Here is a 12,144-nt window from a genome sequence, read left to right as displayed (position 1 = left end):
CATGCTCTTTTTTTGTGAAAGATTACGTACAATAATACAGTTTGTAATTGGACTTACGTGCATGCCTGTATAGTTTTTAAAAAACAGGCCAAGCGCTTAACAAATTAATTGAATTGCTAGACCCTCAATGAAATAATTTAAGGACACATCTAAAAAAAAACCTAAGACGAAAAAAAGAATCCTTATTTTCTACTCAAGAGTGACTATTTTTCTGAAAGTTGAGTCCAACTCTAATTTAAAAGGCTGTCCAATTTTAGGCCTTTGAAGGTAGATAAAAATGTTCCTCTTGGTTATTTACACTGAATTTTACACCATGTTCCATTTTCTGTACAATAGTTTCTGTATCTTCTATGCAATTTTTAGATCATAAATTTATAGGCCTTACTCTCATTTCTCAGGATTGTTTGCTTTCATTGTTTCTTTTCTTTAATGTCACTTTATGGCATTTTTCTCAGGTAACTCAAACTAGTATTTGGAAATATTTTTCACTTGTGTGAGTAAATGTTTTCCTTTTATTGTGACATGCTATTCCAAATAGGATTTCAGTGTGATGCTTTTTCACTGCCTATACTTTTCAAGCATTAGGCCACTTAGAATGCTCTTGTGTAAGAAATTGGCTATGTTCCTTTTTTCTTGTCCGAGGAGCTTGAAGTGACTCCTTTCAGGTGTGATGTGAGTTGTGATGGGGGTGGTACCTCTGGGTGGAGAATAAGAGAGCCATGTGCTAACCAAATGCAACGGGCTGGAAGTCTCCATTGGTGGGAAGGCACACTTGCGGTAGGCGATCAGGAAGAGGAAGGGAGCCCCCTTTCTTTCCTCTGCTTCTTTCTCTGCAAATCCGAGAGCCAAGTAGATTTGGGTTTAATTCTAGTAATGGTCTCTGGAATGAGGCTGCGGTCCTAAGTGCCCCAGAATCCCACCCACTCTCATGGGCCCATGTGCAGTCTTGTTAATTTCAACAGCTGAAGATAGTAGTGATTAAAAGTAAGTTCTACAGCCCAGGATTCAACATTAACCCCTTGTTAACCCAGTATTGTTACTTCTTTGCTTCTAGGTCAGAATAGGTAGTCTAGCTGAGCAGGCAGTTCAGCCTGGAATCTAGCCGTGTAGTCATTTATCCAGCTGCGTTCTCTTTGGTGTACACAAAGCTCATTCTGGGTCCCGCCAGTGACTACTTCTGCTGCACTAGAAGAAGGAACATCTTGCTGAAAGAAAGAGAGGAGAATCTGGAATAGTGATTTTTTTCACTGTGCAGTTTTTAACTTGGATCATCATTGAGGCTGATGCATAAGCATAAAGGGGTATTCTAGTATACAAACATGGATGCTTAATTTCATTCTGTCCAACAGTGAATTTAAGTGTGTGCCATGTATTCAGTTAGATGATGATTGCTCATACATGTCCTTTTATACTTAGAGTAGACCTGGCCTGATTTCCTGTTTAGGAAATGTGCTTGACCCTTTCTCTGCCCTTTTAAAGGTCTAATACTACAATGAATGAGAAGATGGAGAATTGGAAATTGATTCCAGCTTCTTGAATACAAAATCTTACCCAACTCCAGAATTCATAAAAACTTAGGTATTTTCCCCCCCTAAATGCTTAATTTTGCTTTTGAACTCCACTTGGCAGGAAACTAATTTATTCACTTTCTAAAGTGGACTTGTGTTTGTCTAGCAAGGAAATCAGCAAAAGTGTTCTCAAAGAAGTAGCAATGAAATTGAAAAGTGTCTACTGTCACCACTGGTGATAAATCAGACTGATGTTAAAGATGCAAATAGTCATTCCAGTACTCTCTTCCCTGTCACTAGAATTGTCTAAATTAATTAAGCCAGCAAAGTACTTCATTATCTCTTATGCTGCATGCTGATGGTAGATTTAAAGTTTCCCAGTTTTATAACATGAAACATTTTTTAAAATCTTCTTTAAACCCCTAGATCCATTGCATTCTACGTCTGTATACTTAATGGTAACTAATACTGTTATTTAGGAGAATATATTTATTGTACCCTAGTGAAGTTTTCTAGTTTGTGAGGTTCACAAAGCCGAGAAATTTTAGGAGACTACCACATTCAAGGTAACTTTTGTCCATCTTTTTAGAAAGCGGTTAAAACAATATATAATGCATTTTTATTAGACTGTCAGGAATTTAATTACATTCAACTTAGCATTATAGAATTTTAAATGTTCTCTATTAATTAAAATTGAAAAAGCTATTATAAATTACTGATATGATTGGTTTCTTTCATTTGCAGCATTTAAATATTAGGACACTGACGGATGATATGGTAAGACGATCCTCAACGTTTCCTCATTGTGAATCTTAACTAACCATTAGTTAGTGTGGCACTAACACCTTTGGAATGGCTAAAAACTGCATGTTTTGAAAATGGACTCTTTTTCTAGTGCTAAAGTAAGAAGCAGAACTGGTGAAATACATTAAATGGTTGTATTTAAATAGTTGAAGGGACTAGTCAATATGTTCATTTAAATTTTTTCTTTAATCACAAATTGTTAGTCAACTTGGAACCATTCAAGTCAGCTCTTTCACTGAGGATGAATTGCGCACTTCAAAAAGAGGTAGAAAAAATAGCTAAAGACATGAAAGCTTTTCAAAAATAGGTAGCTGCTAATTAAAGTAAACCAGACTAAAATATGGCAAGTATATTTTAAAAAAAATATTTGTTTAAAAATGAGAGAACCAAGCATGCCTTATCAGGTATTCTGCATGTTGAAAATGATAAGCTTTCTTGTAAGTACTTAACACTTTATAGTACCATTACAGATTCTTGGATGTACATTCAAGTAAATTTTTCTGAAAAATATATTTTGGAATGTAACTTGGTTAATGGTAAAGGAGTAACAACAAGAACAACAAGACCCAAATAAATGATAACACCAAAAATACAGAAATGTGATGCAGAGGACCAAGCACAGCACTCTAATAACCAGGATTTGGACTCGGCTTCACTTTATGTCGCTGTGAAACAGTGCCTAGAACATAGTGAGCACTGAGAAAGTGTTTAGCATCCATGATCTCTAAAGTACCATCTTAGGCCCGTGGGTCAGGTGGGCATACAAAGATAAATGAGACATAGATCTTGACATGCAGGATTTTAAAAGTTGAATTCAAATGCTATGTTGTATTCTTCTGGAAAGTACCTAAGAAGAGGATATTGATGTAAACTTGTCTGGATAACATTTATTTTTCATAAAATAGTATTAAGAAACAGTAGCACTACTGAGCACGTATGCAGATTCCATATGTAAATTCTCACCCTGCAAGGCAGGCGATGCCTTCACTTTATTGCTCAGTGCATTGAGGCTCGTGCAGCTTAGGTCAGTAGCTCTCCCTGGTGTGCCCAGCTGTGGTTGAGTCTTACTCCATGTAGCTCCAGACCTACGTGCTTGCTGTGCTGATTTAGCCTTCAGATGGCTTAAGGCCCACAATGAAACCGTGTGCAAGTGTCATGTGTGAACGTTGATGAGAATACACAGTGGTATATTTGTAAAGCCTTATTGAGATATAATGACATTTATGGCATACGATTCAATGGTTTTTAGTATATTTGCAGAGCTGTAAAACCATCACCACAATCAATTTTAGAACATTTTCATCACCCAAAAAGAAACCTCATACCTCTAACTTATCACTCCTGAGTTACCCACAGCTTGCCCAGCCCCAGCCCCAGGCCATGGCCAGTTTTCTTTCTGTCTATAGATTTGCCTCCTCTGACATTTCATATACGTGGAGTTATACGTGGTGTTTAGTGACTGAGTTCTCTCCCTGGGCATGATGTTTGCAAGTTTCATCCCTGCTGTGGCATGGTCGGTATTTCCTTCTGTTGCTGAATCGTTGTTCTATATGATGATGCTCATGAGGTTTGTCCCTATCTTAGAGGCACTCTGCATCTTTTCCTCCTCTCTTCATTCAGACCCCACACTTACCTTTGTTTTGTGACTCTGTCTTTGCACATTGCCAGCCCACAGTCTCTATCCTAAGTTCTAGAAACTGTCTTGTTATGGAGTGACTTCAGCTGGCCAGTCTGGAAGCTACCGTGTTCTGATCTTACGTTAATAGATGGGTTCCTCCTCAGTGAAGACTTCCTTTCTCCATCCTGCCTCTGTTCCTTGCCTCTCCCCTCATCCTCACCATATTTTAATCAAAGCAGCACATAATTTATGGTCTGTCTTTCTCTCTCATTTGAACCTTTTGAAGGCAGAAAACAATGTGTTATTATTAATACTTCCAGGCACACGGTCTGGCACAGGTTAAGCATTTTCATAAATTTGTTGAGCAAATGAAAGAACGAGTCTCTGTTTTGATAACCTGCCTGGTATTGTGGCTTCCTAGGATCTGGGCCTGGCTTGGTCCTGGTCAGGCTTCCCAGAGATGGAATCTTGCCTTTGCCCAGGGTAGAGAAGCTTTGACCAGGACCTGCCAGGATTCTTTCTGACCACCTGCCTGGATCACTGACTGTGTGCCTTCATCTTAGATGTGCACATGATCAACTCCCCTGGATTCCTCCTTACCTTCTCCTTCCAGGGAAGGATCAAGCAGGCAGTCTGGTTTAGGCAGCTGGGCCCATTGCTGTGGAGGTTTAGAGATAAGCTTGGCTGTCTTGAACAGGACACTGACAAGTCGGTTCTTTCTTACTCATTGTTGGTTGATGCTGATGGAGAGAGCATTGGATTTGGAATCAGATGACTCTTGCTGAAAGGCAGAACGTCACCATTTTTTAGCTTTATGACCTTGGCGGGTCAGTTATTAGATTGTTCACTTGTCTGTAAAGCAGGACAAATTTTATAACTTCTCTGCCTTCCTCGTAGGGTGTTGGTGAATTTCACTTAAGCTGAAGTCTGTTGAACTGCTGCCTTCAGTTCTGTCCCTTTTTACCCCCTCTTAAAAATATTTCCCAATGTGTGGACAGAGGGGTGGTGTGACTCATCTCAGCTGAGCCTTACAGGGTGTGTGTGTTACAGATCAATGCAAAGCTTTGAGAAGGAAGAGGATAGCTGGATACTTTGAGGGCACTTTAAACTATTTCTGGTGAGTTAGAGCACATGAAAGCATTTGCAATTGATGCTCTGATGTGTGCTAGCGGTACGGTTTCTAATTAAAGTTTGCTACCCCTACTACATACGTTAAACGTGTGCTTTTAATTTAGAACTTCTTAATGTCAATGCCTTTTTTGGGGCAGGAATTGAGAGAAGGAATATAAGAATGGTGTCTGCTGTAGTCATATGTTTGAATAACAGTATTTTGTAAACATTATTTTGAGACACCCTGGGAAACATTAATGTTAAGAACCTTTCTCTTTATGTTGCCTTGTTAAAGACTTGCAAAAGTACTTCATGTTTCAAGGTTATTTCTTGAATTACTAGCAGAATTTAATTTCATAAGACACTGTTGGATTAAAGGAATGAAGTATTACTGTAGCCTTGAGGTCCCCAGGCAGAGTTAATATACTTTAAGCAGCATTCGATCTACAAATATCTGGGCATCCACTGTGTATAAAGTGCTGTCCAAAGTGCTAGGGTAATGTGAAGGTGAAATAAATCACTTGGTTAACAGCCTTTCATTGTTTATACTTGGGCTGAAAAGAAAGCATTCCTTGTCGAGGCAAGAAGTTTGGGATGAGGACAGTGAGGGGCGACAAGCTTGAAAAGGTAAGCTGGATAAAATTGAGCATGGACGTCCCAGTGCTGAATTTTCCATCAAAGTATCCACTGTGTGTGTTCCTGGTGTACGAGTTATTTTTGACCTGCTTTTTTCTCCCTTGTCCCTCACAACCATTTGTCTAAAGTACAGTCCTCCTGCTGGTCTTCTTCGTTTCTCCTTTTATCTCTCTGCAGCCAGTGTTACTATTGTCTTCCCTCATGTGGCCTGCCCCAGTGGTTTTCAAACTTTTTCGACTAGGACCCACAGTAAAAAACAAACTTTACATTATAGCCAGCACATAGACACAGGTTGTCTTTGTTGAAACAGAAATTTTTTAAAGAACCAATATTTAATATTTCTAAGTATAAGAAACTCTGATCTTTTTCTTCCCCGTTAAAAAAATTTTTTTTGTTTGTTTGTTTTCCTTTTTTTGGTGGTGCTGAGGGGTAGGGAGGAAGTAATTAGATTTATTTATTTATTTACTTAATGGAGGTACTGGGGTTTGAACCCAGGACCTTGTGCATGCTAAGCACTGAGCTATACCTTTCTTTCTACTCCTCTTTACTCCTCGTCATTCCATTAACAAAAAGAAAGGTTATCCATTCTACTAAATTAACCTCGTGACCGATGGATAGTCCACAATTAGAGCTAGAAAAACAGATACTGTTCTGGGCAGCAATTGGAGGCAGTTCTGAGCTCTCCATTAGTGTCTGCTCTTTATCACATGTGGGTCAATGTAGGAGGGCTACGTTGGGGTGTCTGCTCTGCCCTTTGCTACCTGGGTGACTTTGTATAAGTCGTTTAGCTTTTGAGCCTTGTTACCCCATTTATAGGGATTTTTAAATTAAGAGGTAAATTAAGGTATATATGCAAAAATGCTTGGTAAACCATGCATTTTCAGTATTAGTGATATGATTAGTAATATGCACTTTTTAAAAATTGAGGTATGATTTACGTATGATATAAGGCATTAATTTAAAAAGTACAGTCTGAATTTTGACAAATGTATACAATTGTGCATATACTACAGTCATGATGTAAAACATTTTCAGCACCTCAAAAAGTTCCCTCTGTGCCCTTTGCAGTCATTTGTCTTACCCGATCCTGTCTCTTGGAAAAACTAATCCATTTTCTGAACTATACAGTAGTTCAGTTTCTAGAATTTCATATAAGCGGCATCTCATTGTATTTTACCACTGTATCTGGCTTCTTTTACTTAACATAGCACTTGAGACTTATCTAGTGCTTGGATGTTTATTTTTATTGCTAAATAGTATTCCATTGTTTGGTAATCCTAAAGTTGGCTTATATATTCAGCCATTTGGGTTTCCAGTTTTTGGCTGTTTGGGTAAAACCGCTATAAACATTTGAGCACAATATTTTTTTTTTTTTGACATATCTTTTCATTTTGGAGGGGAAGTCATTCAGTAAGTATGTTTATAAGATGCTGACAGAGTGTTTCCTCTAGTGACTAACGATGTTGGACATCTTTTCATGTGCTTATTTGCCATTCCTATCTTGTTTGAAATGAAATGTCTGTTACTAGATGTAGGACTATTCAAGTTACCTATTTCTTCTTGAGTGAGACCTGGTAGTTTGTCTTTTGAAGAAATCTTTCACATTATCTATGTTGTCAAATTACAAATTATTTGTGATATTTCCTTAACCTTTTAATGTAGGATCTGTATTTATTTCCCCTTTTTCCACTCCTGATAGTGATTTGTTTTCTTTTTTTCCCCTGATTAGTCTGTCTAGAGGTTTTTCAATTTTATTGATCTTTTCAAAGAAGCAGCTTTCGGTTTCACTAATTTTCTTTATTGCTGTTTTATTTTCATTTGTTTTATTTTTATTATTTCCTTCCTTTTGCTTTATTTTTTTCTGGCTTCTTAAGGTGGAAGCTTAAATAATTGATTTGAGAGCTTTGTTTTCTAATAAGAATTTTCTGCTATAAATTTCCTCCTAGAGAGCTACTTTAGCTGCTAATATTCTGAATATTTGAAGTAGTTTCTGATTTCCTGTTGATTTCTTCTTTTACGCATTGATTATTTAGTATATATTATTTAATTTTCAAATATTTGAGGCTTTTCCTGATACCTTTTACTGATTTGTAATTTAATTCCCTTGTGTCCAGTGACCATCCTTTGTGAAATTTCAGCCTTTTTCAGTTTGACTCTTGCTTTCCCTCCCAGAATGCGCTCTGTCTTGGTGGACGTTCCATGTGCATCCTGCTGATGTTAGAATTGGTCCATAAATAGTAAATAGACCAAGTTGTTGATAGTGTTTCTCACATCTTATATTCTTGATTTTCCGTCTGCTTGTTCTAACCATTTTTGAGAAGTGCTTAAGTCTCCAACTGTAGTTTGGGATTTTTTATTTTTATTTTTTTAGTCCTATCAGTTTTTGCTTCATGTTTTTTGAAGTTCTGCAGTTAAGTGCATATATGTTTAGGATTGTTGTTCAATTTATCATCATGAAATGATCCTTTTTATCCCCAGTGATAGTCATTAGTTTTTAGTCTTTGGAAATTTAATGGATTTTTCTGCTCTGCCTGATACTGTTGTCTCCTTCCTCTTTGAAGAACAAAGATTTCACGGCTTCTGTGGCACCAAACATTGGTTTTCATATCCCTCAGACCTTTCCTTTTCTATCTCTGTTGTGTATGTTTTCCTTTTACTGATCTTAAACTATTGTTATTTCTCAGGTTGCTTCCTGAAGCCACTACTCTTCTCCTCTGTATAGTACTTGACTCAGATGATCACCTTTGTGTATACCTCCATCTATGTCCTTTTCCTTAAAGTGAGACACATTCATGCACTGGCCTCCTGAGTACCTTCGTGGACGTCTCATTTTTGCTTGAAACTCTAAGTGTGCCAAATCAAAGGCTTCACTTCCCTTTTTAAACATATTTCTGTTTCTGTATTTTCACAGAAGGTAGCTTTATCCTTGCAGTGTTTCTGGTTATTTCTTGAATGTATTTATTCTCTTCTCTCAAGTCATTCTATTAGAGCGCTAGTCTTCTGATCTCTTGTCAGGACTCTCACAACTTTCTGTCACTTCCTAAAAAGCCAGTTTCCTGTCCAGCAGCCAGAGTGACCAATCTAAATTGCATATCTGACCCACCCTCCTTGAAACTGCTTAGTTGCATCTGTCCTCCGTAGGCCAAGCCTAAATAAGCTCTGTGACATGGCACCGAAGACCTCCATGGTAGGACCTGCTCCTCCAACTTGATGTACATCTCTGGTCAATGTGCAGGCATCTTCCAGGGAATAGAGAGATAGAAGATGAGTTGCTGGAGAAATTTACTCGGAGAATGTAAAAACACAGCTGTTGATTGGAAGAAGGTGTGTTAAGTGATAGTAAGGACCATGTAGTTATTAGCTATGTGCCAAGTGCTGTTGCAAATGTCAGCTTTATAAGCACATTTAGTTTGACAGCAAGCATCCTTTTTCAAAGATGGAGAAACTGAGGCAAGAGAATTAAGTAACTTGTTCGAAGTCACATGAGGCAGCCAGGAAAACTGGCAGACTGGCCCCAGAGAACAAGATCTTTACCAAGAGAGTTAAATACTGCCACTGAAGTACTATCGCTTTCTCCACTGAGAACACTGAGAGTGCCAGCATAAAATCTAGAAGTATCTCTTTATTTTCTGCTTTTCTCTTGAGCCATTCTGTATGAGATTTCTGACCTTGAAACTGACAAGGAAACATTGTATCACAGCCATTGATCTTAATCCTGAGAATATTACAATTGTAAAGGCATACTGTGATAAGAAATGAACTGTTTTGAATATTTCTAGTAAATAAAACTGAAAAAAGGTATATGCCAAAGGAAGAGTGATGTAAGTGGCAGCAGGTAAAGGATATAAGTTTTCTTAACTGCAGAGGACAGGGAAAAACTTCTGTATGGAAACCACAGGTCTAGCAACAATGACAGCCTTCTCCCAGATATATGTACAGGCTTTCCTCCACGGGATGGGGTCGTAGAGACACCAAGGGTTTCTTGGTCTGGTGTGTGTTCTGATGAGTGCTTTGAGAAGCTTCTCCTGTTCTCCGTGGGCCTTCTGACTCACTCAGTATATCTAACTGCTTCCAGACAACTCCAGCACATTGCTGGGTGTTTTCCGTGAGACTGGTTCACTCGAAGATGAGTTCCCAGATGAATGTTCCTGAAAAGGGCTGGGTTTTGTCTACCTGAAGACTGTTCTGTGCCTACTTAGATGTGGTGTGTTTTGTGCAACAAATCCTAAATTAGACATCATACCTCTGAAAGAAAATAACATGATTTTGAATGATCTGAATTTGTGCCTACCTTGCAAGTTTGATCATGGAACATAAATCATTAACTTAAAAAAAAAACTCAATGGAAAAGAATTATTTAAAACAATTTCATCATATTGGCTTAGTAAACTTTCTGTAATATAATTTAACTTCATTTTGCATTTTTATTAACTGACATTTTCCTTTTTGAGTTCAAAATGATTGATAAAGCAAGAAATATAGTAATGTTTTCCACAGTTTTTATGTAAAACTGTTCAAAATATACCCTTCTGTGTAAAGTAGATAGACTAGCATGGACTGGGACAACTGAATATATGTGAAAATAAGTTCTATAAAACTTAAACTATTCGTTAGGTCTGGTGGGCCTTTCTGAGCCCATTAATATGAGTTAATTAGAGCTTCCTGTACTTAGATTTTCCGTAGTAACACTGAAGTACTATCTTGGAATTTTTAAATATTTATGGGTTAGTTTAGAGGGCTCCTCCTCAAATCAGTAGAAACTTGGAAATAAGATCAAGAGCTCTCAGAGCTGAATATGCTAAGATGTATAGAGTATGCAGATTGTTTATTCATCCTTTTAACCATTCATTCATTAGGCATTTATTGAAGGCTGAGTACTCTTACAGGAATACAAAGATGAGTAAGACTGTCTGCCCTCTGAGAACAGTGAGGAGACAGATGCATATGCAGTTGGCATGCGGTTGTAATGCAGTAATATGGGCTGGAACAGTATAGTGAGGTCACCTTTGATCTTGGAGAAGACGTTGCAGAGAAGGTGATGCATCAGCTGAGTTTTAAAGGACAAGTTGGAATATAGACTGGCAGGAGTTGTAGTAATTTTTTCATACTCTGTAATAATTTTACTTCCTAGATATCTGGAATGGATTCCTAGTAGAAGTGTCAGATTTGCGAGTGGAAAGCAATTGTTGGTGTCTAGATAATTTTTGTGTATGTATACTCTTGGTCTATGTTTTTAAAAATAGTGTAATATTTACAGAGCTAATTTATATTTCCTTCCTGGTATATAATATATCTGAATATATGCAATTAGAAATATAGTTTGAGGAGATGGGGTATATATAACTTTCAAATATTTTGAATATTAAATTCTTAAAAGTGCTTTTGTGCTCCTTTCCTTTGAGTGGATATTTTTTCCTTACTATCTTTGGCATTGAATTACAGAAATTCATACTTGTTTTTAGTGTAGGGGTTGAATTACCAGTGTTGGGAAGAGTCTGGGTTTTCTTTTTTAATATATAAAAGGCATAATGCCTGGCATTCTCCCTGATATGCTGTATTAATTATTCCTTATTTAAAATATTGCTGAGGAGGATTTAGAAATGTGAGATGCAAAGCTTGTGTCCTGGGCTTGGAAGATAGGAAGCTATTTATGAATTTACTCATCTAACAAATATTAACAGAACACCCACTACATGCTTTGGACCATGCTAAATTCTGGAAAAGCTGTGGAATAAAATAACAATTCTTGTTCTCAAGGACTTAAACCCTTGTTGAGTAAACATATATGTGATGAAAGACAGTTTCAGAGTAGTACATACTCATTATATACATATTATGTAATGGAAAGCACTAGGTCTGTGGGCATCTAATCCATTCTAGTTCCTACATGAGATGTAGTTCAGCCTGAAAGCTGAAGATTGAGTTGAAATTAGTCAGATAAAGTGGGTGGGATGGGAGTTGTGGGTGTGGATCAGTTCTAGGCACAAGGAATAGCTTGTGCAGATGTAGAAGACTTCAGGTTATTCATGACATCTAGGTCATACAATGTAAGGGTGGTGGAGTGGTGAAGAGGTTATCTGTAGAGGAAGCAAGGTTTAGATCAAAGTGGACCTTTGAGCCATGGTAAGATATTTGAATGTCATCCTCTGAGTAGTGGGGATACAAAGGCTGAAAGGTTTTAAGCATAGGAATGAGGGACATGATTTGATCTGCATTTCAGTAAGGTCAGCTTGATGTCAGTGCAGAGAATAGCTCAGGGAGTGGTAGGGGTAGGGGCCAGTGAAGACAGAGAGGCAAGTTAGGAGGCTGTAGCACTTGTCCAGGTGGCCTGAACGACGGTAAGTGGCAGCAGGGGCAGAGAAGATGAATTAAGAAGATATAATCCACATGGTTTGATTTATGTCTCCTAGTTAAGTTTCACTGAAGTCATTACAATTCAGATCTCTTCTCTGCTGGCTGGAGTCAACT

The 12,144-nt window shown here is 37.7% G+C and overlaps 1 protein-coding gene across 6 annotated transcripts in view; it reads left to right on the top strand.

Moving 5' to 3' along the window:
- DIAPH3 (diaphanous related formin 3) overlaps window positions 1-12,144 on the top strand; it is a 473,996-nt gene that overhangs the window by 25,754 nt on the left and 436,098 nt on the right. For 4 of the 6 annotated variants that reach the window (XM_072976641.1, XM_072976639.1, XM_072976637.1 and 1 more), the window contains exon 2: window positions 2,253-2,285. The exons of the other annotated variants lie outside the window; for them this stretch is intronic. In XM_072976641.1, the coding sequence (XP_072832742.1) occupies window positions 2,253-2,285 (33 nt within the window). The remainder of the gene's footprint in view (window positions 1-2,252; window positions 2,286-12,144) is intronic. 6 annotated transcript variants of the gene reach the window in all.

Source organism: Vicugna pacos, chromosome 14 (assembly GCF_048564905.1).
Source record: "Vicugna pacos chromosome 14, VicPac4, whole genome shotgun sequence".
Lineage (NCBI taxonomy): Eukaryota > Metazoa > Chordata > Mammalia > Artiodactyla > Camelidae > Vicugna > Vicugna pacos.
Note: the sequence above shows the minus strand (reverse complement) of the source record. Positions and strands in the feature narration are given on the sequence as shown.